Source organism: Chamaea fasciata, unplaced genomic scaffold, assembly GCF_029207755.1.
Source record: "Chamaea fasciata isolate MVZ Bird 193981 ecotype frontalis unplaced genomic scaffold, bChaFas1.0.hap1 SCAF_3, whole genome shotgun sequence".
Classification (NCBI taxonomy): domain Eukaryota; kingdom Metazoa; phylum Chordata; class Aves; order Passeriformes; family Sylviidae; genus Chamaea; species Chamaea fasciata.
In genome coordinates, this window is record NW_027094088.1 from 69,969,440 (window position 1) to 69,995,302 (window position 25,863).

A 25,863-nucleotide genomic window follows, 5' to 3' on the forward strand; every position below is an offset into this window, starting at 1 on the left:
ATTGCATCACTTGTGAGGTTAGATGTAGCTTGAGACAGGCAGACAGACCTCCCATCTGCTTCAGCAGAGTTGATTTATGTAGTTTCTAGTTCCTACAGGAGAAGGAAGTGGTTTTCTAAAGCACAGTTTTACTGCCACAGAAATGCCACTATAGGCTATTACTAGGTACAATTCTACTAGTAAATTACTTCAAGTGCAGTTATATCCTTAATATTTTGTGTATGCTTTAATATTAATACACTCACCATTGGCACATAGTTGTGTATTAAGGATTGCGTAATTTTCATAGAAAGCTCCTAGCTATGTAGCATTAGCTTTGTCAGAAGGAAGGTCATACTGTATCTGCTTCCTCAGGTACTCAAAAGTAAAATGTAGTACGCTGCACAGATTAAAACCTGATCTTCTTCCCACCAAAGACTGGATCATTCCCTCCTTTATATTTTCTCAGTTTCTTGTCACTCCACAGTCTCCTACCCGGCTGTGTCCCATGGCTTGCCCAGCTCTGCAAGCTGGCCTTTATCTGTGTCTTTGCAGACTCTCTACATGCTTCTCTTTACCACATTTTTCCACGACTGCAAGGCTTTCAACATCTTTCTATCCCTCCCCCAAACTTGAAAAAGTGCAACTAGAGTACAAATGTCAAAGTAGGAAGTGGTGAGTAGGTGTAGAATCAGGATGTGGACCTCAATTTGAGGAGTGGGTGGATATGTATCAACTGTTCCTGGGAACTGCATTTGTGTGTGTATGTGTTCTTCTTTTTCAGCTACATTCGGACCTGCAGCCGTTTGTTAGAGAAAGTTCTAGTGACGCCATAGCCTTCAGTTTGAATTCTGCTCCTGCAATCCTTCATCAGGAATTCCGTGGAAGGGATGCATGGCTTAAACAGATTAGAGAGGTAAAATAAAGCACTGTTTAGAATTTCCTGGTTTTGCCATGTGTTCATTTCTTCCAATCTATATTTGCAATCTGCAAAGGAACTTAAAAATTAACAAGAGGTTTCCCTATGCTCTCCAGTACTTAATACCTCTCTCATCCAAACAAGGGGAAGTTTAGGGACCTGACAGTCAAGCTCTGTCACACTGTTGTGTATCAGTGTAACAGGCAGATTCATTTGTGTGGAGCATATGTGTGTACCTCTGCACTGCTTGTGCAGTCCCACATCTTAGTAAAGCTACTTTCACTGGCAGCTTAAAGCAGAGAGCTTCAACCATCACAGTGGTTGAAAGGTAGGCACACATTTTCTTCTCCCAACATGATGCTGGGAGGAGTAATTTTCAGTGGAAGGGGAAATATTCTGACCACCACAAAATAGTTTTGAGATCTAGCTGTCTGATACCCTTGTTCCTAATTCTCTTATTTACCTATTCTTTTCCTCTAATTTTTACATGAGGAAGGCAATAAGAATAAAATAACTATGTGGTAACTGTCATGTACCACAGCAGGATTCAGGTCCATAAATAGCTTCCTGGATGTTGCTGAAGCACAAGTAGATAACTGTAAAAGACAGCAAGTAGAGAAAGGGGGAGGGGGAAGCACCAAAATGGCCAAAATTAAGCATTCTGTTGAGTTCCTGCATCAGTTGGACATGTTTTGTCTGTCTAAACAACAATGATGACTGCCATTTGGAAATTCATGCTTGTTGTTATACAGTTTGTTAGTAAGGCTGCTGCCTTCAATAAGATGCTGGCTCTGTGCAAACATATTCGTTCAAGATGTACTTGCTGGTGCCTCTTTTCTCTGCTGGGTTGAAATCAGGAATCAGGTACAGGATGCAGAGTCTAAACCTCTGCCTAGTTCTGCACTCTAACCTGCCTTCACATACTGCAGGCAAGAGGCATGATCTCTTCAGCCATGAAATTTTGGGAGGTCTATGCAGAATCTACAGTCCTACAGTGGCACAGAGTGGGGGAATAAGCTTCATTTGCTTAAAATGAAGCAAATCTATTGTCACTTTGGAATTAAGGACTGGTAGTTCATAAAGCATGATGAGGATTTTTGGAACTCAACCGTCACAACGCAAGGCTCATATGTGAGTTGAATGTAAATGGATTTGGATTATTGCAGTTGGAAAATAATGGCATTTCCACAGCACAGTGTATAAAAGCTTTGAAACAATTTCCCATCTGCAGAATCTAGAGGAGGTTGCAGGACTCCAGGAGTGCCGTCTGTCTGCTTACTAAAGTTTCAAACCAAAAATGGGCATTTTAGAAACAATGAAGCTGTTCTGTGTGAAAAGGGTGGAGGTGCCAAGTGACATGTACTATGCAAAACTATGTGCTATCTACTAGTACTACTGTACCTCATACACTTATTTATTACACCCATACTTTATACATGGTATTTACTATGCTACCACTAGTACCAACTACGATATGGAACACCAAGTCCAGGAGCCTTTCTTGACTTGTGTTGGTGTAGAGAGGAAAGTTATCTTTGATTAACTACAAGCTCTTAGAGATATCATCCACAGTCACATTCATTATGTGACATTCAGTGTAGGCCAAGCACTTAAACCAGAGACTTCCTCACACTGGCAGCGCTCGGAAGGGTACACTCATAAGTCACCTCCTTGTGCAGTGTCATTTGTATGGTTTTAATAGGTAAAGCACATGCAGTGCAGTCAGGCCCTGTCAGAAGTTTAACCAGTTGAGCAAGTCTGATGTAAAAGGTAAAAAAAAAATCTATGTGAATGAGATGAGGGTCAGAAAAAGTTAGAGAGCCAAAGTACAACTGTGAGGATTAAAAAAAGAAAAAAAGCAATGGTGCAGTTGTAGTAAAGAAGGCTTAGGAGTCAGATTGGATGAGGTTGCTTCCTGGAGGAGCACAACAGCCATTGACTTGAATGCTTGACAGGCGCAAATCATGAGAAAATATTCTTGCTGTTGGTAATGAGGATAAGCACAGGAGGAGGCACACTGAGCACACCTTTCCTGGTATTGCTGCGGCTCAACAGCATCTTCCTCAAACACGTTGTCAGATTCTCTGCTGCAGTGTGAATCTGCATATAGGCAATCACTTGTTAAGGAACATGTTTCTGGTGTTCTAATACACAACACAACTACTAGATATATTTTGAAGAAGCTGTAAGATCAATCAGGTGAATAAAAGTTGACAAATCAAAGAAGATGGCAATATACAAATAAGGAAGCAGTAATTGGCAGTGGTTTTGCTACTCCCAAATGCTATCAGGCTGTCTTCTTAAAATGCATTCCAGAAAAGCTGGCTCTGAGAAGACTGAAGAGAGAAGCAAAAGGGTTTTGTGCACAAATCCCTTTTCTCCTTCAGAGGAAACAGTTCTGTTATCTACTGTTCTCCTTCATATTCAGTTTGTTTAGTCTCTCATCAGTTCTTTTCTCTATTTCTTTCCTCCTTTACAAAAAAATTAATTAATTTTTCAAGTCTGGGCCATCTTGGCAACATCTCTTTGAAGCTGTGCTTGCCACATAGTGTTCCTCCTCAGTGTTCATAGTGTTCAGCTCTTCTCGTTATCCCAGTTGGCCTGTTCCTTTGGGCTGATCTCTTAAGTCCCCGGAGGACATGGAGAGGTTATCTACATCTTTTCAGGAGACACACTGCAGAAGAACTGAGGTTTGGGGTCTTCCCTTGAGGAAGCTAGAGAGAAAGAAACAGGAGGGTTTTTTTCCCTCAATGAAGCTGGAAAGAGAAGAGCTGAAGTGATAATGGCCCATCCAGATCAGATCTCAGGGAAGGGTTTTCAGGTTGGTTAAGTGCTAATGTTCTGGTTCTGTCAGAGCACTGCCACCAAGTGAGAAAGACATCTACATCATTCTGTGACAAAATTCAGGAAGTCGGACGACATATTTGCCTACATCTTGTATTTCTTTCTGTATGTGGTAAGAGTTACAGGTTGTATTTATCTGTCACTTACTGAAAAGGTGATGCTGGTACTTAAATCAAAAGCTCCTCTAAGCTGGGTGTAACAGCTCTGACAGAGTCCAAGAGCTCCTTTTGGGAGCTCTAGACTATTGCCTCACGCAAGTCAGTGTACGTATACAGAGAGTTTTTTTTAAAGAAAGTAAATCCTGTTATTGCTGATAGGAAGTCTAGTTTATTTCAGAATCTCATGGGAGAGATTAATTAATGCAAACAGCAAGATTTCTTAAGACCAAAACATTTTGGATTCACCAAATGTTTAACTACAAGTCATAATAAAAAAGCCTAAAAATTACACTGAATATCTGCAGCTCTCATCTGAAACAGAACCATGTAGTGTAAGCTGGTAACACAGTTGGTTGTATTTTAGGGTTTTCTGTGTCAGATTCCTAAAGAAAGTAAGTTATGTTTAAAGTAGTAGCTCATTTAATTGCATTCTTTATTCTTGCAACTCTAGTTTGTAGTATGTAGTGTCTGATATAAAATCTCTTTCTTTTTAAGGCACAAGGAAAAGGAAACATTGTGGACTATAAGAAGGTTGGTAAATTACATTTATATCTCATTTTTAATATTTTTTTAAGATATTTTCAAGAATATTCTTGACAGTTGAGAGAAACTTCTTATTAAAGCTAGGTTGTAAGTTGTGTGTGTATATGAAGGGAGGGAGAATGGCTTGTGCAATTTCTTGATTTTAAAAAGCTATTAATAGCAGTACTATAACTATACAATGTAGCTATTAATTAATAGTATTTTATTAATGTATCTAATAATAGTAATTTAATAATGTAGTTATTGAATAATCATTTTTCCTATCATTTCTCCCATTTACTTCCCCAAACTCAATTTTCAAACCAGGCTTCTGATGGCTTTTGCTGTCTGTTCTTTTCTTGGAGTCATTTGCAGGTTAAATCCTGTCAGTGGTCTCTATTGGTAGAGTACACTGCTATTTTTTTTTTAATCTCTCCTTAGTTCCATGCCATTTATTAAAAAACGTACACCTACAATAATTTGGTTTCTTCCAGTCCCCATTACAACTTTTAGCTTTACAGCACTGTATTTGCTACTTCTCTCTAATAAAGGCAGACCTGAACTAAGTAGCTGTACTGGAAGTAGCTGGGACACCTTAAAACTCTTAAAGGGCTGCAGGAGATGGCTGGTAAGGTTCCCCTGGTTAAATATTGGAGCACAGCACGCTTGTGGTTGAGAGAGATGACACTGTGTCCCCAGCTCACTGAGCATGAGCCTGACTTGTTCTGAGTCTTAAGCAGATCATGAAGTCCAGTCAGTTATCTCCAGCATCAGTGGGAAATAATATATAAATTACTGAGCCACAGGCATGATTGAGAATTGCTTCTTGAAGTGGGGCCTGAGGAGCGTTACAGCTCTGACTGATTGCTGCTCATATGGAAGGCTAACACACAAGTACAGGTCAGATTATTGTAATTATTCTGTATTAAGAAAAACTGCAATTTGGATTATTAAAAAACCTCTCTGCCCTTCCTTTCTCTTGGAACGTCAGAAGGATCTCAACTTACTTTGCTATTTAAAATCATTGTGCTTTTAGGTTGTTCTCTACACCAGTTGTATCAAATTTCTTTCTTCCAAATCACCACTGAGAGCACCAAATTTATTATTCAGATGTGTCTCAGGGACACTTCTGTGAATGTTTAAGCTAGGTTACTTACTTTGGCAAGTCCAGAATGAGTTTTCTCCTTTTAATTGTTATAATTGTGATCCACACAGTGTCATTTCCATACTTTGAAAAAAAAAAAAAAGGCAAAGGGGAAAGAAAACATCTAAATTTGCTTTATTAAACCAAACATCTGTCAGAGTATTTTGTATTTTGACTGAAATTATTTCAGGTCTTGGATCCTTCACATGAAATTTTAAAACTTACATTATGCTTAAGCAACTTGGACACTTGAATAAAAGGTGAAGAAGAAGACAAAGCCCTTCAAGTTTTGTATTTTGAGCAATTGACTTCTGCCAGAAGGCACATGATATTTGCTGGCTTTGGGTCATTATCTCTTGCACAAGCACAGATATTATGAGGTGAATGATAGTGAAAAAGTCTGCATGATTTCTGTGAGTTCAAACAACAGTCAGCTTTTTTTTTTTTTTTAAGAAGTCAGTTTCAGAAACCAAGGCTCTCACGTCCCTCTTTTCTATGTTGGCTTGAAGTGAAAGTGGTCGTTAGTTATATCTGTGCTAAATGAACTCAGGAGCCTGTAGCTGTCTCCACCAGAATGACTTGACCAGCACATGCACGCAGCCAATTAGAGGGCATCTTGTGCTGTACAAATTCATATTTATTTTTTTGCTTTTTGCTGTGTTGTCTTTTCTCTTGCATCAACAGTGCTTTGCACATTGCTCAGTCTTTTCTGCTCAGCATCACAGTCTCTTCTCATCTTTCCATTCAGTTGATACAGTTCCTAATCAAATCTGGGAGTTGGTTTCTCTTTGAGCCTTCAAAATATCTCCCCTTTAATTTTGTAAAAGCAAAGATCACCAAAACTAGCTGTAGAACTTTTGAAAGTTTCAATTTTTTTTCTTCTCTTAGTTTTTATTATGAACTTTAGTGTGCCACTTAATTGAGATAAAAATATTATTCCTTTAGTTAAACTCATAAATATATGTACACAAAAGTTGTTAGCCTACTTAAGACAGTTTTATCTTGCTTGCTGCACTTTCAATTCAAATGATGAAGGTAAATTTGAGAAATGGAGATCCACACATTTAACATGCCTCCTTAAAAGGCAAAAGACTTATTTCACTTTTGAGACTGCTTAAGAATTTTGAATTGTTCTTTTGATGCATGTTATATTAAAATGGTACCCCTGATTTTTTTTCAGTGACAAAAAAATACCTGCATTTTACTAGCAAGTTTAGTGAGGTATCTGACACAAATATAGAAGTGAAATTTTGATTTTAATTTGATTAGGTCTGAGACTGTCATGTCAATAAGGTCACTATGTTCTGCAAAATTTTTTAGGGATTTTGCATCCCAGCTTTGCTCAATCTTTTTATCAGAAGGATTTTTATATCACAAAAGCATTAAGGTTTGCGTTTTGAATATATTTTCTCACATTAGTATCTGAGTGTTTCACTCTGTTTTTTCCCATGCTATCACACTACATCCAGACAAATTATTGATCCATCATTGTGGTGTTTGAAAGTCTCTTCCAGAGATGAAAGAATTGTTTCAGCTGTTTTTGTGATGTTTCTCAAATAACAAAAGGGAAAGTACCAATGGATGTGGGGGACAAATTTCTTGTATGCCGTTGAAAGGAACAGCAACTTTCCTGTCCCCATCATTTTTATGTGGCAAAAATCTCAGACTTCTTTAAATCAAGCTTTTATTCATGTTACATATACCTTTCATGCAAGATAAGCTCTGTAATTCTCAAACAACAAATTGAGATTCTCACTTTAATTGTTACCACTTGATAATATTGATTAAAAATTTTCTGCTAAAGTCGAGGCCTTAATGGTGCTTGCCGTTATACAGGCTTGTTAAAGGAGTGTAACAAAGGCCCAAATAGCAGCAGAAATGAGCAAGCTGGGAATAATTCTTGTTTTCTGGCCAAGGTTCTAGAAAAATTATAATACTAAATAAAGAAATCAATCTTGTATTTTGCAGCCGATGACTGTGCTATGCAATGATTTGTTACTTTTCTAAATGCAATATTCAGTAAAGATAAATTAAGTCGAGTGAGAGAGGACATAGGAAAACTTCATTTTTTTTTTACTGTAGCCCTGTCCATTTGCTCTGCTGTCTGTTATAGAGGCCTTTCATCCAAACTGGCAATGAAAGCATGGCATAGTCTGGCATAGTATGCTGTGACATACTCTTTTGTTTGTGTATTAAATATTGTGCACTATTTCAACACCGGGAGCTGAGTTTGTAGAGTGCTGGAAAGGATGAGTGAGGATGGGGTAGATCCAGCTGTTCATACACTGCATGGCACTAAAGTCTTGACTTCCCATATGGTAGGAAAGAGAGAAGAAAAATGGGAAAGGTCACATTTGGCTACAAGAAGGTTTCTCAGTGGTAGCCTACTGCCATGCTGCTAATAAATAACAATAGCACAGTGCCAGCCAGAGGTGCAGGCTGCCCTTGCCCACCCCACTGCTGACTGCCATGGCAAGTGCAGCCATCCTGTGCAGTGCTGGCTGCAGGTCTGCAGCCCCAAGGTGTAAGGGACAGTCATCCCATGGCTTTGTTAACATGCTAGGGAGTCATCATGATGTGTGTCATGGACTGTAGGCCACAGGCTGTTCATCTTCTTGCTCCTGAAATGCAGCAAAGAGTTAAAAACAGAGGGTTGTTGTTTGTAGATGCTTATGACCCGTGTTGGTTTTGCATGAAGATTTGTCTTGCTTGTTTTGGAGCAACCACTGCCATTAGTTCCTGTTATTATGTATGATAAAAAACACAGCATAGTCAGTGATCTAATGAAGATGGGGCTTTTTAGATGTGTTAGTTGTTACAAAAGCATACAAAACCATTAAGATAAAGCAATTTTCTTATTTTTTAAAATTAATACCTGAATTATCAAGGTGTACATCCAGTAGCAACAATCAGTTGTACCTTTGTAATCAAGTGGGTATTTTCCACTTCTTTGCGGTGAGAATCCAGCATAACTTTTGTTTCATTAAAGCAAAAAATCATCGCGTGTTTTAACATAGATACAAAGTTGATTGATTCTCTGTGCTAAGATGGCACCTAACGATCACTATTTGCATTAGTGGGATTTAAGAAAATTATGCTTTTGGGTAAAGGGTCTTCACAACTGTCATTTTTTAGATTTAAAAGCTAATGGGTCTTGTTATGTTCATCGTGAAAGACATAGAAAGGCTTTGATGTCCCTTCTAAGACAATAAAGAATCTGTACAATCAATCAGTGTCTCAGGATGGCTTGTAATTTTTTGGCAGAGTATTATAGGAGCTGTGTAACAGCAGTGTTCCCTGTAAGCAGGCCATCTTTCCTCTCCTGTTGGGGACAACCCTCCCCACATTTGATCTCATCCTATATGTAGTGTGGGTTTCAGTTTGAAGCAAAAAGGAAATTTTTCTGTTTGTCAGATGAATAAAGAAAATAAATTCTACTCTACTGATGGAGGCTTCTGCAGGGCGTTTGGGCACTTTGAAGATGCATTTCTTTACCTTTTGTAGAGAAAAAGGTTTTCAGGAAAAATTTAATAAATACTGTCCCAGTTTCAGCTGGCATATCCTGCTGCATATAACCAACAAAAACTTTAAAAAAAAAAGTTAAATCCTATGATGTTATGAAGTGATGCAAATAAGTGATTGTCCAGGGGTTTTTTGAGAAAGAAGAGCTCAACCCTACATCCAGCCACAAGAATGGATGCTGAAACATTCTGAAGTACTTCTTTAGAAAACAAAGGAAAAAATTGACAGAATTGATCTACTACCTATGAAATATGTAGATACCTTTTTAAGGTTAACATTTCAGCAGTCTAAAACACCAGTGCTTATTAAGCATGCTGTTCCCACAAAAGGGAAAACAGATTTAGGAAAGCCAGTGCAGAACACAGCAGACATTATGAGAATTATTCCATCAGTCAGTCACAGATCAATTTAGATTTTGGGTTTGGGGGTTTCTTTTTTGTTTCAGCGAGTCCTGTGCACTTCAGAAACATAGAATATTTTAGCTCACTTCAGGATCAGAGAGAATGCATAATACTCAAAGATTTCACTAGATAACAAATTATCTGGTTTAGGATCATCCTTCTAAAACAAAATCAAAAAAATCTGGAGTTACTTTTGATATTTTGCTGCTGAAATAATTAATCCTAGGTTGGAGTACAGAAAAAAAATAATCAGAAATTTCAGTGCTCTCTTTCTGCTGTTGCCTGTAAAGTCTATTACAGCCAAAATATTCACCACATATTCAGTGAGTCTTCTCACCCCACCCCACCCTGCCCCTGATTTGTTGCTCCCTACAGGTAGCACTGTGTGAAAGGAATCTTCTTTCCTTTGGTTCATGAAGCAGAAATGTCTCAGCAGAGATTTGAAATTAGTTGGCTTTGTACTTGAACACCTGCTTAGTTTTTGACTCCTTTAGTTCTTCAGTCTCCAAAATCCAGCAGTTCCTAGCTTTCCTCTTTGACCTCTTGCTGCCCTCAGTCCAGCTGTTCTGTCCAACAGCAATCCAGAGCAGTTGGTCTGAAAGGCAAATCCTTCACTTCTGTGGTATGAATGAGAAATCCTCTCTTTGCCTTTTTAAAACAAACAGACTGAGAAACGTGGTACTTTATTCACAGAATCATACAGTAATGGAAGTTGGAAGGGGCCTCTGAGGGATGTCTGGTCCTGCCTCTTGCTCAAAGCAGAGCCAGTATGGGTTTGCTCAGTGAAGTTTTGAGGCTGCAAGGGCACAGATTGCAAAACAGTACAGATACGTTGTGGAGGAGATCACGTCTCATCTGAGCCTCAACTTGGCTGTGCTACTGCAAGACTATTCTTTAAGCTGAATTTAAATAACCAAAACCCAGTTGGTGATTTTTTCAGAGTCTTGGCACTTCTAGAATGAAGTAAGGCTTTAATGCCAATGGTCTGAACAAAAGCTTAAAAGTAAAAATGCAGTATACCAGCATATCTAGCAGTTCAACTGGAGAAAAGTGTAGCTAAGCAATCTGTGTTTTGACTTGTATTCAGTTTTAATTACTGAATATCATTCTGAAGAAGGTTGCGTGGATTAAATTGTTCCTACAAGTGGAAATACACAGAAAATTAAATATGCCATATAAGTAGAGACTAAAAGAGCAGATTCTTATATTTAGAATAAATTAATAAGGCAGCTTAAATACAGTTTGTAAAGTAAAAAATAAAAGCAGTTAATTTTGCTTTTCTGTTCATTTGCTGCAAAAATTAGCTGCTCCCATCCAAATTTAAAAATAATGCATCTATACTGGATACATTTATTTTTTTTTCCCTCTGGGTCCTTAGTTTGTTAAGTTCATTACATAAAATTATTGAAGCTCAAAATTTGAGAGTCTGAAAATGTAATCGTAATATAATGAAGAGTACAACTAAAGTCTTAAATTAAGGGGCTTTTACGTACAGCAGGGCTGCTGAAGCCTGGTTTGTTACAGAGTTATTTCCTGTATTTTTTTAAGAACTATCCCACTATGAAAAGCCAGATTTGTACTTCTTTTTTCCCTTTTACAACCCCAGCTGAGATAGAGCTAGCATGCAATCTGGTTGGTTAAGACTGCTTTGCCTCTGCGTATGCTCATTTGAGTTGACCGGCTGCTTCTGCAAATGGAATGGAAAACAGGTAGGTTTTTGAGGGCTATAAATTGATCATTACATAGGATGATCTCTAACTGAAAAGCTTGCCATATAAGCAGGTATTTTCCATTTTGACATTCCTTGAACTTTGCTGGGAAACATTCAACAGCGGATTAGTCTGATTTTTGTGTAGTGATTCCTTTGCCTATAGTTTGACACGAGCTTTGCGATTGTATTGGCTTCAAAGCAGTGCATGTGTCTGAGGGCTTACACAAGACAGGCGTGTAAATGGATTGTGTCCTTGTGTGAGGATTCTCCCCCTTTCCAGACTCTGTGCTTTCAACAAAATCATGGTACATATATGTGAGCGTATGCCTAAGCTAAGCTTCTCTGGCTTTTGACCAATTTGCAGACTTTCTAGGAGTTATTTTCTTTCCTGTTTACATGCCAGTATATACTTCCATGAGTATTAGAAGTTAGGCTAATCATTTTTAATAAGCTTTAGAATATCAGCAGAGTTTGCTTCAAGATGTGTGGGTTCTACTGTCCCACAAGGTTGTGTCTCAAAGAAGAGGAACGTACACCTTTGCACGCTGCTAGAGCCCCTCATCTCACCTATCCTCACCTTTGCTGCAGAGCCCTGGAAATATGGCTGATTCCCACTCATTAGAAGACATGTTGAATTAGCTATGTGATGCATTTATGCCTCGGGGCAAGTTCCTTTCCAGCACACAGTGCAGGAAGGTTCCAGCTGAAGAGGAGAATAAAATTTTTATGAACTGGGACTTGAACACTCAAGTGCTGTAATATGCTTTCAGCTAATTTCATCTTTAACTACAGATAATGAATCCACTTTCAGATAAGAAGCATCATTCATTCTGTATGAATGCAAGTATGTATAGAAAGTGGGTGACTTATAATTTGGTCATATCTAGGATTTTTCTAAAAGATATGTATATCTGTATAGATAGATACAGATATGATTTGAACGGGGTATGTAAGGTCATACTGATGTATTTTTTAAATAATTTGGGCACTGAGATGTGTATTGATGAAAAATATGACTTAAGGAGGCCTATATAGTTTGTTACTGTAGGTGCCTGTATCCAAGAAAAGCCATTTTTTAAAAAAGCTGGTGTTGTAAGACAGTTGTGAAAGCCATGCGGGGCATGGTAAAGATCATGAAGTGCTGTAATGCTTTTGGAAAAATCAAATCCCAAAGATCCACCTGGCCTTTGTTCCCAGGCTCTGGCATGAGGCATCAGGCTGGAGTTGGTCTGGGAACATCTGTATTTTAGAGTAGAAAATACAGTAGTGTTTCGTGACAGTCTCATGATGCTGTTATAAGAAAAAATACTGATTAAAAATAAAAAAGCTTAGAGCTTTTGCTAAGTTCAGGTATGGGTAAAATAACATGTTTTATTTTGTCAATTTTGTTTGTATTATTTCATAGCAAATTTACCCAATCATTTACCCAAGTTTTTTAGGTACCAAATCTTTTCAGCACCTTGCTGTGAAATGTCAGTTATTCCATAAAGGTATTTTCTTTCTCACGGTGTATCATCAAGGCTTTGTCAAATTCCGTAGCCTTACTGATAAGATGGAGTTTGCACGAGTTCAGTATGATAGTTTACCAATTTACTGACAAAATTTGCTTTTGTCCAGTGTGACCAATGTAATCACATGGTCTGTAAATAGAAACCCCTATTACAAAATACAATCGTTCCACCTGTGTCATCCTATGCGGGTTTCCAAAAGCAGGAGATGGAATGGATGTTCATAAAATGCAGGTTTTCACTGCAGAAAACAGGAGTGTGAGCAAATGGCTGGTTTGCCAGTTCTGAACAAAAGCTCTCAGGCAGTGGCTGAGGTATGAAATGTTCAGATATTTTAAAAATTAATTTATTTTTTTTTTTTAGATTTAAGTGTGCCCTTTGGAGAGCCAACATCTTTCAGGTGATGAAGTAAGGGGTGGCGTAGTTTACATTACACACAGTTTCACTGTAGCGGGGAGCTAAGCAGAGCAGCTGAGAGGATTTAAGGGCTTTGTCTGATGGCTTTGGCTTTGCCTTCACCTCGGGAAGAGGCGGTAGAAGCCCTGTGCTCCCAGAGATAATTGTGCATGGCTGAAACGCCCCACACACCGATGTGCCTGTGTTTTCCAACAGCTGCAGGAAGCAATCAAGGCTGGCAAAGGTGTGACTTCTGCCATCGACCTCTGCCGCTGCCACGGAAACAGAGCACTGGCAGCCCTGGAGCGATTCCCTCCCTCGGAGGCCAGGGACGCCTTGGCCAACATTGTCTACGCCGTGACCAGGTTTCCCTGACCTGCCGCTCCGGGAGGAGCAGCTCTCCCTCCACAGGTGGAAGCAACCCGGCGGGGACACCAATGCTGCCTCACACCTCCCATCACCTCAGCCCATCCCGGCAGAGGAAGGCGCGCTCGCTGCCGCCGCCGCCACCAGCAAAATTCGGGAGAGGAAAGGAAAAAGGTCACAGACGGTTTTCGCTTGTCGTGCCAGAAGCGCACTTGAGGCTGCACCGGTAGAAATAATTAATGAGTCCCGTTTCCGTGACCTCAGCAAATGGACAGGAAATAAGTCGGTATTGATTGGGCACCAGCGGGGACGGCGCCAGGGCGGAGGCCGGTGGTTTTCCTGCCAGAGGGAGGGATAGAGAGAGGGAGGGAGGGATGGAAGGAAGGGTGTGAAGATCCAGGTGTCACGAGAAACACGCTCAAACCTGCCCAGAGAGAGTGAGCTGCCGAAGCCGGGAATGAACACGCCCTTATCCAAGGGGAAAGGCAGTTTGGGGGATTAATGGGGGAAAAATCCCTCTCTGTCTTCATGCAGTTATGTCTCCTTCCATTCTTTTTACGTATTCAAATGTAAAATTACCCTGTGCCTAATGAGTTCTGTGTTTGAGAAACTTGCTGAGAAAATGTGTCAAGCATGGTAAGTAGGAGCTTTAAAATATTTAATCGAATATTAATTTGGCTCTGTTAAGGGAACTGAGTGCCTGGAGTTTATACTGTGCCTATGTAAAATGTTACTCTGGGTCAAAGAATGAGGTTTTTCCAACTCTTTTGCGGTGGGGGGAGTATCCTTCCCTCAGATCCAGCAGTTTGTTTCAACAGTCTTACACAAAATAATTTCCTATGTTTGTGACGCTTGTGTTAATTTAAGTCAAGTAAATGTTAATTTGTAAGGCTGGACATGAGCCTTTGGCAGAAAGGTAGCAGAAATGCTCCTCTGTGAGTAGTCACTGCACTGAATAAAATGCAGAAAATACTGGAGAAGTTTTGAACCTCAGTGTGTTGGATTTTCAAGTCAAATTACAGCCAGCTTATAAGGTGTATCAGAAGCCTGCAATTTGAGACCGTCTCTGTTTTGTTCATTGGAGATGATTTTTGTGGTTTGCACGCGTGCAATCTGAGAATGCCGTTGACAAGAAGGCTGAGTTTACATAAATGATCTAGATTGAGACTCAGCTACCTTTCTTCCTTCTGTGGTGTAATTACAGCCCAATCTGGAGACAGCTAGCACAGCAAACAGATTTCATTACATCCCTCACTCAAACACTAAGTGGAGTTATTTCTGTTAAATTCTCTCCTCCCTCCTTTTCCCCCTGCACTCCCCCCCTGTCGCACAGCTTGTTTATCATAGATCAGTGTGTTGCATTCCACCAAATGCAAAATATAAATAAAAACTCTATCCTCTAAAAATACACTGTGTAATGTACATAATATTCTGAAAATACATCCTGTGTAATGTACATAATATTCTGTGTACATTCTGTCCACATTATACCATGCTATTTTATGCATAATAAGCAACCTTGAGTCACAACTTTTGTTTAGGAGCAGCATCCAGAACTCAGAACTCTGTTCTGGAGAATGGCTTCAACAGCAGACCCCTTCTTACTTGGACTTTCTCTCTTGCCTGCCCTGACATTTTCTCTCATCCCAAGACTCTGGAACTTCTCCCTGAGTTACTGTTGTTACTGCAGCAGGAAGACTGAAGACACAAGAGAAGCACTGAGAAGCATGGTTTATTCCAGGCAGTTACCCATGAAGTTCCCGGAAGTTCTCCTAATAAAAAATGTGCATGAAAGAACTACCTAAGTTCAACCAGAATCATATTTCAGCTTTCTTTGGCTCTTGTTTTTATGTATTACATAAAGTAAGAGCCATTCATCATCTTTTCTTTGTCTTACATCTATGTTAATTGGTTCATAATGATTTAGGGCTGCAAAAAGCTTGGGTTGCTGGAGCTATTCTGAGTCACTTCACCTCAGCAGTGTGAAAGGAATACCAAACATGCTGCAAAACTAGGTACACCTTGTTTATTTTTTCACGCAAGCACAAGGTTTTATTTGTACTTGTTACCAATAAAGGGGAATCACCAAAAATTAATTACTTTTTTTTTATCACCAGAATGTTCTGATCGCTCTTAAATAATTCAACCTTAATTAAAAAAAAAACACTGAAGAAACAATGTGAATTGTCCCTTATCATTATTGTCAAGTAATCTTATATCTAAGGTCTTTGCCTGTGATTCTTCAGAAATTTTTGTTGTCTTGTGTCCTCCAGGTAAACTACAAGCAAAGTATTGTACCCCTCTGGGTACAGACAAAGTATTGTCAGACTCTGGGTGAATTAGTCATTGCTGTGTACTAATGTACTCCTCACACCTCATACAGTTTCTGAGCAATGTGTAACGTTAGGGCTGTTCTGGTCTGGTCACAGTCTTATTTTTGTCTCCTTAGTTCCTTGTCCCCACCTACCTCTAAAGCAGGTCAAGGAGAAGGAGGCCTGTGGTCTGAGGAAAGCATTCACACCATTTACTTCAGTCACTCAGCTACTCAACCAGACAATCTTGGTGGCTGCTCCTCTGAACTTATCACCGGTATGGAATTGCTGCACCATTCCACAGATGCACAGAATACAGGACAAGGTCCCACCTGCTTTTTAAACCAAATTAAAATTAAAAAAAAAAAATCCTGATCTACTGCATCCCACTTGCGATAGAGTTAATTTTTGTCATAATGTCCTATACAGTCCCATGTTTTGGATGTGTAACTAAAGCAGCATTGCTCACCCGCTGAGCTCAGCAGTGCTTGCACGGTGCCAAAGCTTTCTCTGCTCCTCACTCCGACACCCAGTGAGGGGTTGGTTGTGGGCAAGGGGCAGGAGGGGGCACAGCTGGGACAGCTGACGTCAGAGATAGTCTCTGCTGTACAAGATCGTGCTCAGCAATAAAAACCGGGGATGGGGGATGTTCCAGGGGTCTGTTGCTTGGGGATTGTCTGGGCATCTATTGACTGCTAGTGATTGCTTTTTCCTTGCTTGTTTTTCCTGTTTTTGTGGGGCTTTTGGGGGGTTGTTTTGTTTTGTTTTGTTTTGTTTTCTCCATTGTTTCCCCCTTTATCTATGAAACTGTCTTTAACTCAACCCACAAATTTTCTCACTGTTGCCCTTCTCTGGGGTAGAGTGTGGATTCTTTTTAGAAGAATCTACTGAAATTGCATCTTTTATTGGTGGCATCAGTTTCCTACAATATTTTTGTCCTTTAGGACTGTAGCCTCAAATTGTTCCAGAAATGGAAGTAAGTTCAGTACAAAGCTCTTCTGGTCTGAGAGTCTCCTTGCCCCCACTCACACTCATTGAGCTGAAGCACCAGCAAATACCAAGGGGAAATAGGCCTTAATCATGAGGCACTTCAGTAGACTACCTTTACAGTCCTCAGATCCCTCTCACCTGCTTGTGAACACTCTTTGAATGATTTTGCATTTACTTTTAGTAAAGGAGCAAGTCCTGCAAATACAAAGACCCCTTGTTTGCCTGCCTCTGGCCTCACACTGCCTCAGCTGGAGGAAGAGGAATGTTCCTTCTCCCTGTTCTCTGTGCTGGGTACAAGGGGTGGGATGTACCACATTGAACTTGGTTGGGCACATCTAACCCCAGATGTGCTTCATCTCAGCCCAGAAAATACCTCTACGAGGGAATGTATTCATCCATTGTCTGTACAGAACTAAAAACCCACAGTACATGGAATCTTTTATGCTTGTTTAGCTGTTGCTGGTCGTGATGTTGACTTACTCTCGATGCAGGCTTATTTGTTCCCTTACCCACTCCTTGTCATGCTCAAGAGTAAACGTGATGATTTGAGAGCTTGTTGAAGGCTGGGTTTGTCTTCTGCAGTTTGCTGTGCTGTGTAGCACTTGGTTGTGTTTTCCCTTGGAGAACTATGATGAAAGCACTGGCCCTGAGCCTAATCTGGTATTTGGGCTCTGTGCTGCTGCTGTCCCAGTACTTTGGGAACCATCTCGTGGAGATAATTAACAATTACACTTTTTCTCTCTTTTTGTCTGAGAGACAGTTTGTGGAGGAAACAACAGCACCTTACCCCTCGCCTCCTGCAGGGTAGTTTCTTTCTACCTTGTTACAGTGACTTCAGTATTTCGAAGACTCCTGGGTCATCAGTATGTTCACATCAGTGTGTCTCAAGAATCTGTGTCCAGCTTTTCCTAGGATTAACTGAGTATTTAGAAATATCACACAGGGATGTGCCCTGAGGTTGTGTGGTCATGGGTGGCAAGGTAACCAGAACAGTTTTTACCTCTGATGGTATGGGACCTGACTGCCAAACAGGTGCTGGATCCTGAAAAAGTGACAGTACACTTGAAAAAAGCATGCCCTGGCTGTGCTAAAGGGACGCAACTTCTCTCACTGTGCTGGGCCTGGCCTAACCCTGCCAAGAACTCTTCAGCACCCTTAGAGGGCAGAGGTGGTCTCTCTGTCTGAAGACACACAAAAAGCACCTTGGCTAAGCCAGACACTCACCTCGCAACTCTATCAGTTACCCCTATAGTCATGAAAAAACAATGGAAGCAGAAGTCAATTGCCTCAGTCAGGGAGAAAGCTTCTCCCAAGAGGGAGCCAGAGGAGGATTTGGGGAGGCAGCCTGTTGTGCAGCAGAAGAGTCACAAGAACAGGAGGGTAAAGAGACAGAAATCATGAACAAGGCAGAAATCAGCAATTCCTTGTCCCTGAGTAAACTGCAGTATATACATAAATGTTATAGCCATCAACCTGGTGAGCTAATTATCAGCTGGCTGCTGCAGTGCTGTGCTATTGGAGCCAACAGTCAGGAATTAGAGAGCAAGGAAGCCCAGCAGCTGGGATCCCTCACAAGGGAATGGGGTACCAACAAAAGGATTGGAAAAGGAGCAAAAATCAGCCTCTGGAGGCAGCTTGTGTTGAGTGTGAAGAAGTATCCCCTTGGAGAAAGTCTTGTAACCTATTAAGGCAAGAGTGGAGAACCACTGAGAATATCCGATCTCTGAGGGAAGTAGCAGTGGTAGAGGTGATCTACAGCAGCCTGGATAACAACCAGGCATCTAAAGACCCGGATGAAATCCAGTGCCTGTGGTCCATGCAGGGGAAGTTTGCATGGAGCACAGTCATCGTATGCCAGCACCTGGTGCTTGTGATTTGGCCAGACACCAAGGCCCCAGCTGTGGGTAGATTGGCCAGTCTGCTCCAGCAATTCAAAGGGAATTTCTCTCCCACCCACCCCTGCAGGCCTGTGCCTCAGCTGGGGAGAGACTGTCCCAACAATTCCAGCTATTCAAAAACCATGTGTCTTCCTTCTCCCTGCCAGCCACCATCTAGGCTGACAAGGGGCTGTTTTCTGCTCTGAGGGGAGGGTACCATGTGCACATTTGTGTGCCACCGTGTGGTTCTGTCTGCATTACCATGAGGAGAGCACAGGGCAGTGGGATGCCTCAAATGGAGAAGCTGGGGTATATGAATTGTGAGGAATTTGGTGGCCGAAAAGGGCCCATACAGGAGAATTACCACTCTGATTGCTATTGAGCTGTTTCCCAGACAGTGTAGAAGGACTGCTACTGCCTTTGACCCCAGTGTGGAACTTCTGGTTAGCAGAAAAAGGATCAGGTAATGAATACACCATCCAGGAATTGAGGGGCCCTGCCTCTGGCCAGGAGAAGGAAAGGGATTTCCATGTTGATTTGACTGCATGGATTTGATGGCCTGGCACATCTGATCAGCTGGCTGTGCTTCTCTTAATGTAACCCTCCATGTGCCTTGCCTTATTGGCAAGAAAGAACATACACATGGCCCTTATTTGACTTAGTGTTGAACTTGACAGAAGTAGCTAAAAGATTGAAAAGCTCTTTTTGGCTTAATGGAAACATTAAGGAAGCATTCTCTGCAGCTGCTGGGGAGTGCTTTTTGCCCCAAGCAGTGCTAAGGATGCCAGACCAGTGTTCTCAGGGGTACACCTGCTGGTGAGATCTCCCCGTGGCTTTTTCTTCTGCACAGTATTTGAATTTTCATCAGCACAAAAGGCTAACTCAGGCAACTGTGCCATGCTGCAGGTTTGTCAAGGATGTGGCTTCTGGGTCAGAGCACTGGCTGTCACTACTCTTGTCAGCTACTTCAATCTTACAGAAGAGTGAGGCATCAAACTTTTTTTATTCTTTGTAGTCTTCAAAGTCTTTTACCTGTACAGTGTCTTACAAAAAATAAAGAGCTAAAGCTTTTCAGTCTCTCAAAGCAGTTCAAAGGAAAGAATATTTCCAGTTCTGAAAGTCGTCTGTTCTGATGGTCTTTGAATTAAATTATCCTCTTTTTTTTTCACCTTTTGGAAACCAATCCCTCAAATGCATTAATTATTTACGTAATTAGCATTCACGTGTTTCTCTTTTAGGCTAAGCCCGGTTTTCTAAAGCTAAGAGAAAGTGGCCATTAAGCTAAAATTCTTATAGCAAATGCCTTTAAAATAAACAAAAAGATACAGTACAGAGCTTGCTCTGAGTTGTGAAGGGGAGAAGAGGGTCACAAACAAATTGGCATCGATACACCAAAGCCTCGTGCAGTCACCTTTGTCCAGCCCTTCGTGCTCTTGCACTTGTGCGTGACTGCCCGCAGCTCCCGGCGTTGCTGCCGTATTCCCAGCCCCCGAAAGCAGCTGGAGAATGCTCGGGCTCCCCCCTGTGTAGGAGATTCCTTGCCTGCAGTGCGTGAAGTTGACTTAAATCCATGCCTATTTGCAAAACGCTTTAGTCGGTGTGCATCTCTTGAGGAAAGGCAACCTTTTTCTCCAAAACAGAAAGTGCAACAAGACGGTTTCCCTACTAAACTGGAAAGCAGAGTTCTACCGACTTCACATGGTGAAATTGCAAGTCTGTCTGCAGATGAAAAGAGGGATCGCATCATACAAGAACATTCCTCTTGGCTAATAGTGACAGGCAGGTGTCCCACTGATAACTAAAACTGTAGTTCTCAGAACTATCTGTTTTTTAAGAATTTTCTATATTAAATTCCATTTGAGGCATATTTCGATATATTGTGTATTGCAATTTTGCAGCAACTTTATAAAAAGTCTTACTTTGACAATTCCTTCTTTACCCAATTCCACTTTGTCTTCCTCCCTTCACCCCTTGCCCCAAATATCAAAGACACAAAATACTCTATTATTAGAACACTGCTCATCATTTTTAGTTTTAAAATTGTACACAAGAGTATTTTACTTGCAACAGAAACAATATCTTAAAACTAGACTTTTCTATGCCTTTAATGACTACAGTAAATGACCGGCCTCAATTGTAAGGTTCAAATCTTAGCAGTTATTAAATGTCAAATTATGGAAATTAAATGTTATGCAGAAGCTATTAGAAAAATTTCAACAAGTACCAGTACATTAGATATTCCCCCCCCCCCCCCCCCCCCCCCCCCCGAAAAAAAATATGAACCCTTATTTTAAAAAGCTTTACTCTCTGCAGAGGACCATGATGGTTTTTCTATGTGACCAGCTTATCCAAAACACAGCGTGGTTAGGAAATGAGGCATTTTTCCCTCTTGGCTAGTTTTGATGAAAGCTCTCCAAGTTGCACATTGTGTCTGAACATTTCTTCATTCATAGCATGTGCCCATCGAAAACTGTTTTTTGTTTGCAGCATTTCAGCTGTACTATTTATAAGCTCATTGAACAATGCTACTAGAGGCTGTAAAAGGTGTGTATTTCATATGCAAATCACTAGCAATAATTTTCTACAATTACACTTAGTTGCTTGCATCATTATTTTCATAAAAATGAGTTTAGCGGGAGAACATTACAGAAAAAATGTCTGTATTAGTAAGATTTATTTTAAATCAAACAATTTTATTTATATCTAAAGTACAAAAACTGCAAATGTCCCTACCTCTGCTCACATTATGTAAGACCACAAGCAATATACACAGCTTTTAGATGGAATATGCTGAGATATCTTTGCAGAAAAATAAACAGGACTTAAACATCTAGTATCTCTTAAAGATGACTGCTGCTGCTAAAAGTGGTCACGTTCCTAATGATTAGAAGTATTTCTTACATAAACTTTTATGAAAAGTAATTGCTTTCAATCACATTCTATTGTAGTAATAACCACTAAGCAGGTGGTTTTTTTCTTCTTGTAAACCAAGGTCCCGATGCCTACAGTTTTTATTAAAAATTTAGTCCCGATTGAATTTTCACCAATATCAAAAGGGAATTCCAGTTGGATAAAATGCATTCACCTTTTAAATTCATGAGTGTTCTCTAAGGTACTACTGTAGGGTATGACTAGGTTGTACTAGATGGGTTATAACTTGGTGGATTAGGGCATCAAGCAGCTGTGAGCCAGAGATCAATGCAAATGCAGAAGGGAAGATTCCTAGCCACCCAAAGAGCAAGCTTCAGAAGTAGCTTCCCAACAGTAGCGAGGGTAAAGACCGAGAAGGGAGGATCCTTAGCTGCTTCTAAGACAGTGCCTTTTTTTTGTGTAAAGGACTGTATAACTCATTGGCCATGACAGAAGCAGCTGGACCTCGAGAAACCTAGAAAGGCTGTTTCGGTTTCGGGACCTGAAACAAAGAGGATTCCTACAATCTGAATATTGCTACTTTGATTTAAGAAAAACAGATGTGTACGGAAAAAAAAAAAAAAAAAAAAAAAAAAAAGTCGTTGGGAGAAAGGACTTTCCAGGCTGTATTTACCTCTTCTGGATGTAAAACAGAACTTGACAAGCGGACCTTTATGGGATGAATGTTTGATCGGTCAGAGTTAGTTATGGGATGAATGTTTGATCGTTCAGAGTTAGTTATGGTGTCGATAATAGGATGACTGTGCATTAAGTGGGAATTACTTCTTTTTAAATGCAAAGCTGTGAAATAGCGCACCACGGCGCAGTTCTTGGCTGAACTAACACAGAGTAAAGAGAACTGTGATTTCATTTCCAAGAGATTAAAAGAAGCTTATGCTTCCAAGAGTGAAGTTGCTCAGATTTGTCAGTTTTTAAACAGTTACGGATGCAACTGATGTCTAAGTAAACTGCTGCAGCACAGAAGAATTTAGGTTGCTCACTGGGTTGAGTTACTCTATTCTTGAAGTTCCTTTACATTTCTGTTCTACTTTGGCTTCAATCTGGTTTTTTATTTTAAGCTTTTATTTAAAATTCTTCTTCCTTTAGTGCTCAAGCGTTATATATCTGCTATCTTGCCAGTACACTCTGGTGCTACTTCAGGCTAGAAAAGGGTTTTCTTAAGAGCGTTCATTTTTTTGAAACTTTTTCTCTGTGAGGTAAACTCTTAAGATTTCCAACCCACATGCACTTGGAGATGAACTGACTGGTTTTTAAAATCCAAAAATGCCATTTATATTCTCTATTTTGATATCCTTGATTCAGGAAGCAACACAATTACAAATCTTGCCCATCTCTATGAAGTCTAGCTGAACTGCATATTTGAAGTTTCCAGTGGCAATCTATCATTGTAGCTAAGAACAAGAAGCCGTGTTGCTATAAAATTAAAAAAAAACACACCAGAGTATCATGTGACAATTCTATTTCTTGAGGAAAAAAAAAAAAGGTAATTATATTAACTGGCACTCTAAACCAGTGTTTCCCAACTAGTGTAGTATTTTGCTGGCAGAACCCTCCAACACTGCTTGCAGCCACAGGAAGTTTAAAAATATAAATAAAGTTCAGATGTCTGCCACTGTTCATCTTTGCCTGGGTTACAGCAATGTATGGGTATTGCCCGCAGCATGCTACTTGTTCAGTATTGTTGCCTGTGGGCCAACAAAGGCTCCAGATATTCCTGTGCAATGTGTCCATACACATCTTTTCAGTTGGACTGGCTGTGAAGAGCATGGAGGTATGTAAAGTTTGTTATCAAGTTGCTTTATGTGCCATTTAATATTTTAGTTTTATAAACTTTGAATTGCAGAAGATATTTTACTGCAAATCAGATGAGTTAGTTGGACTGATTTTTTAATGATGCCTTTCAGACCCTTTTAATTCAAGGCAGAAGATTTTGGAACTTGCATTTCTTTTTTTTTTTTCTCCTCCTTCCCCTAATTCACTCAGTCTCTTTGAAGTTTATTTATATCAAATCCATGCCTAAATAATTTAAGGTGCGTTCCAAGCTGCCTAACTTAAGTATCTGCCCGATTTGGGTGAGTCAGCGCCTGACTCCTGACACCGCTGGAGTTCTGAGTCCAGCCGGACACCCGCGGACCCCCTGACGTCCCTCTAGAGGGCAATCCTGCCCGTTCCATCCAGCCCAGCTGAGCCCGAGCCAGCCCGGAGGAACCCGCAGTAAATATGAGATTCCATCCACCTGGCTGTCTCCAGGGAAAAGCACCCTGCCAGCAAAGGCTGGAACCACACTCAGGTTAAGAAATTGCACTGTATTCCAGAAAACAGCCGCTTGGCTCTGGGCTGCCTTGCAAGAGGGGGCACCTCCCCTGCCGGCTGCACACAGTGTGGCCAGCAACACAGGAATCCCCGAAAGTCAGCCCAAGAGCAGCAGAAAGAAGTCTGGTTACCGGTGTGGGCTTGTCTTTTTTGCACAAGGGGCTTGTTTTCCGATTAGAGTCTTAAAATAAAATGAATGTAAGTTTGAAGGAACTAGCTCCACACCCCACTGTTTCTCATCTCCTTTCCTTCCGGGCTCCATGACTCTTGCGTCTGGCTGCAAGGTGGCCTAGTTTCAAGATGTGGTGAAGTGATAGACGATGTACTAGTACCATAGCAATACTTTTTACAGAATGAAACCGCCAAAATTAGTTCCCGCTGAAAGTGCTTTTGACATCTCATGCCACCATCTCTGCCTACTGAGTGCTGTAGGTTATTGCAAAGATCTACAAGAAAAAAGCTTTGCTGAAGGCTTCGAGTTGGATTCTTGCTTATCCAAAATGTTTGCAGCACAGCAAGCAAAAAGGCTTCTAAATTTAGGTTCATTCTTCTGTTCTTTGTCGTCGTACCAAGCACCAGGCACACGGAGCTGCCTTGAGTCCCAGCTCAGCGACAAGCACCGCCAGCTCTGCCACCTCCCTGCCGGCCACCGTGCTTCCTCACCCCTGCCCAGGGGAATCTCTAGCCGACTAGATCCTTTGAACTAACTCAGAGAACGCATTCTGCGGGGAGGGCTGGCACCTTAAAGTTTCTACCTCTGTGGCAGGGACCTACCATAGTCCACCCGTAGAGAACTCCGTACAAGTGCCAACAGTGCTTTCAGCTTCCCTGGGTTTCTGAGCACATTGGTGTTGATGGCACGACTGAAGTCTCGCTGCAGTTTGGTCAAGTCAGTAATGGCCCATTGTATTCGAGAGCAGTGGTGATTTTTTTATTGAAGAGTTCTCTTGCTAGAGCACCACTACTCCCCTCCCCGGTGACCTGGAATTTTTCAGAGATTGCCGCGGTGTCACAGAGTGGCTTTTGAGCCAAAGGCGCAAAGTGGGGGGAAGATGAACAATTCAATAAATGACGTGTGTAGCACAAGTTCAAATGGTGAAAAGAAATGGGACTTGTCTGGCTGGGAAGCCAATCTAAGCTTGCTACCTGCATTGCCTGGAGACAACTTGGCTCGCTCCCTTTTCATTGAATACTGTTATTGCAACAATATGCTCGTGCTACTTTATGCTTAGCTGAGGCCCTTCAGGTCTCCTCCTGGGCTTGAGTCCCTAGTAGCTACAATGCCTCAGGCCAGCACTGTAGAGCAGAAATGAGGTGGAGTTCAAACTGGCAAAGTATTTTCTCAAGGGCTCTGAATTTGAGTTTGGGATTCCACTGGCTTGCTCTTGCCTTATGGTTGCCTTTCCTTAGTCCCACTAAGCATTCAAGTAAAATCCAGCTGAGCTCGAGCACTACTTAGCAGCTGGGCCAGGTGTTAAAACACGGTACCCTTTAAGAAAAGCCTCAACTGTTCTTGCAATAAAGTGAAGGGGCAAACTATACTGTAAAATTGCGTGTTCATAGCGCTAACAGGCTTAGAAAAGTTCGCTCGAAGTGCTCTTTATCTCCAAAGAAAGAATGATGCGCTAACTGCAGAACACTTGTTTTGTTAATAAATGTATCCTTCGTTGGAGTGATTCATCCGAGGAGTTACAATGCTGGTAGTTCCCGCTTTTAAGGGGTCCTTAACAGCTGCCTATCAACAGCAATAATAAAAGGAGCAGTCAAAGTTAAAATCAACAAACTATTATCCGTTAGGATTATTCATGCAATATGACACTGTAAACATACCAAAAGTCCCAAATGCTAAATTTAGAAGAGCGACATAAGTGGAAGAACAGAATTTTAGAGAACTGCTTCTAAAGAAAGTGCCAAAAATCTGAAATGGTGAGGATTTTTTTATTTTAAGAGGCACTCTTTGCATTGTTCAG

The 25,863-nt window shown here is 40.8% G+C and overlaps 1 protein-coding gene across 2 annotated transcripts in view; it reads left to right on the plus strand.

Moving 5' to 3' along the window:
• Positions 1 to 14,860, plus strand: part of PDSS2 (decaprenyl diphosphate synthase subunit 2) — a 111,852-nt gene extending 96,992 nt beyond the window's left edge. For both annotated transcript variants that reach the window (XM_066179463.1, XM_066179464.1), the window contains 3 exons: positions 764 to 895; positions 4,396 to 4,431; positions 13,321 to 14,860. In XM_066179463.1, coding sequence (XP_066035560.1) covers positions 764 to 895; positions 4,396 to 4,431; positions 13,321 to 13,479 — 327 coding nt within the window. In that variant the 3' untranslated portion in view covers positions 13,480 to 14,860. The remainder of the gene's footprint in view (positions 1 to 763; positions 896 to 4,395; positions 4,432 to 13,320) is intronic.
• Positions 14,861 to 25,863: the final 11,003 nt, after the last annotated feature.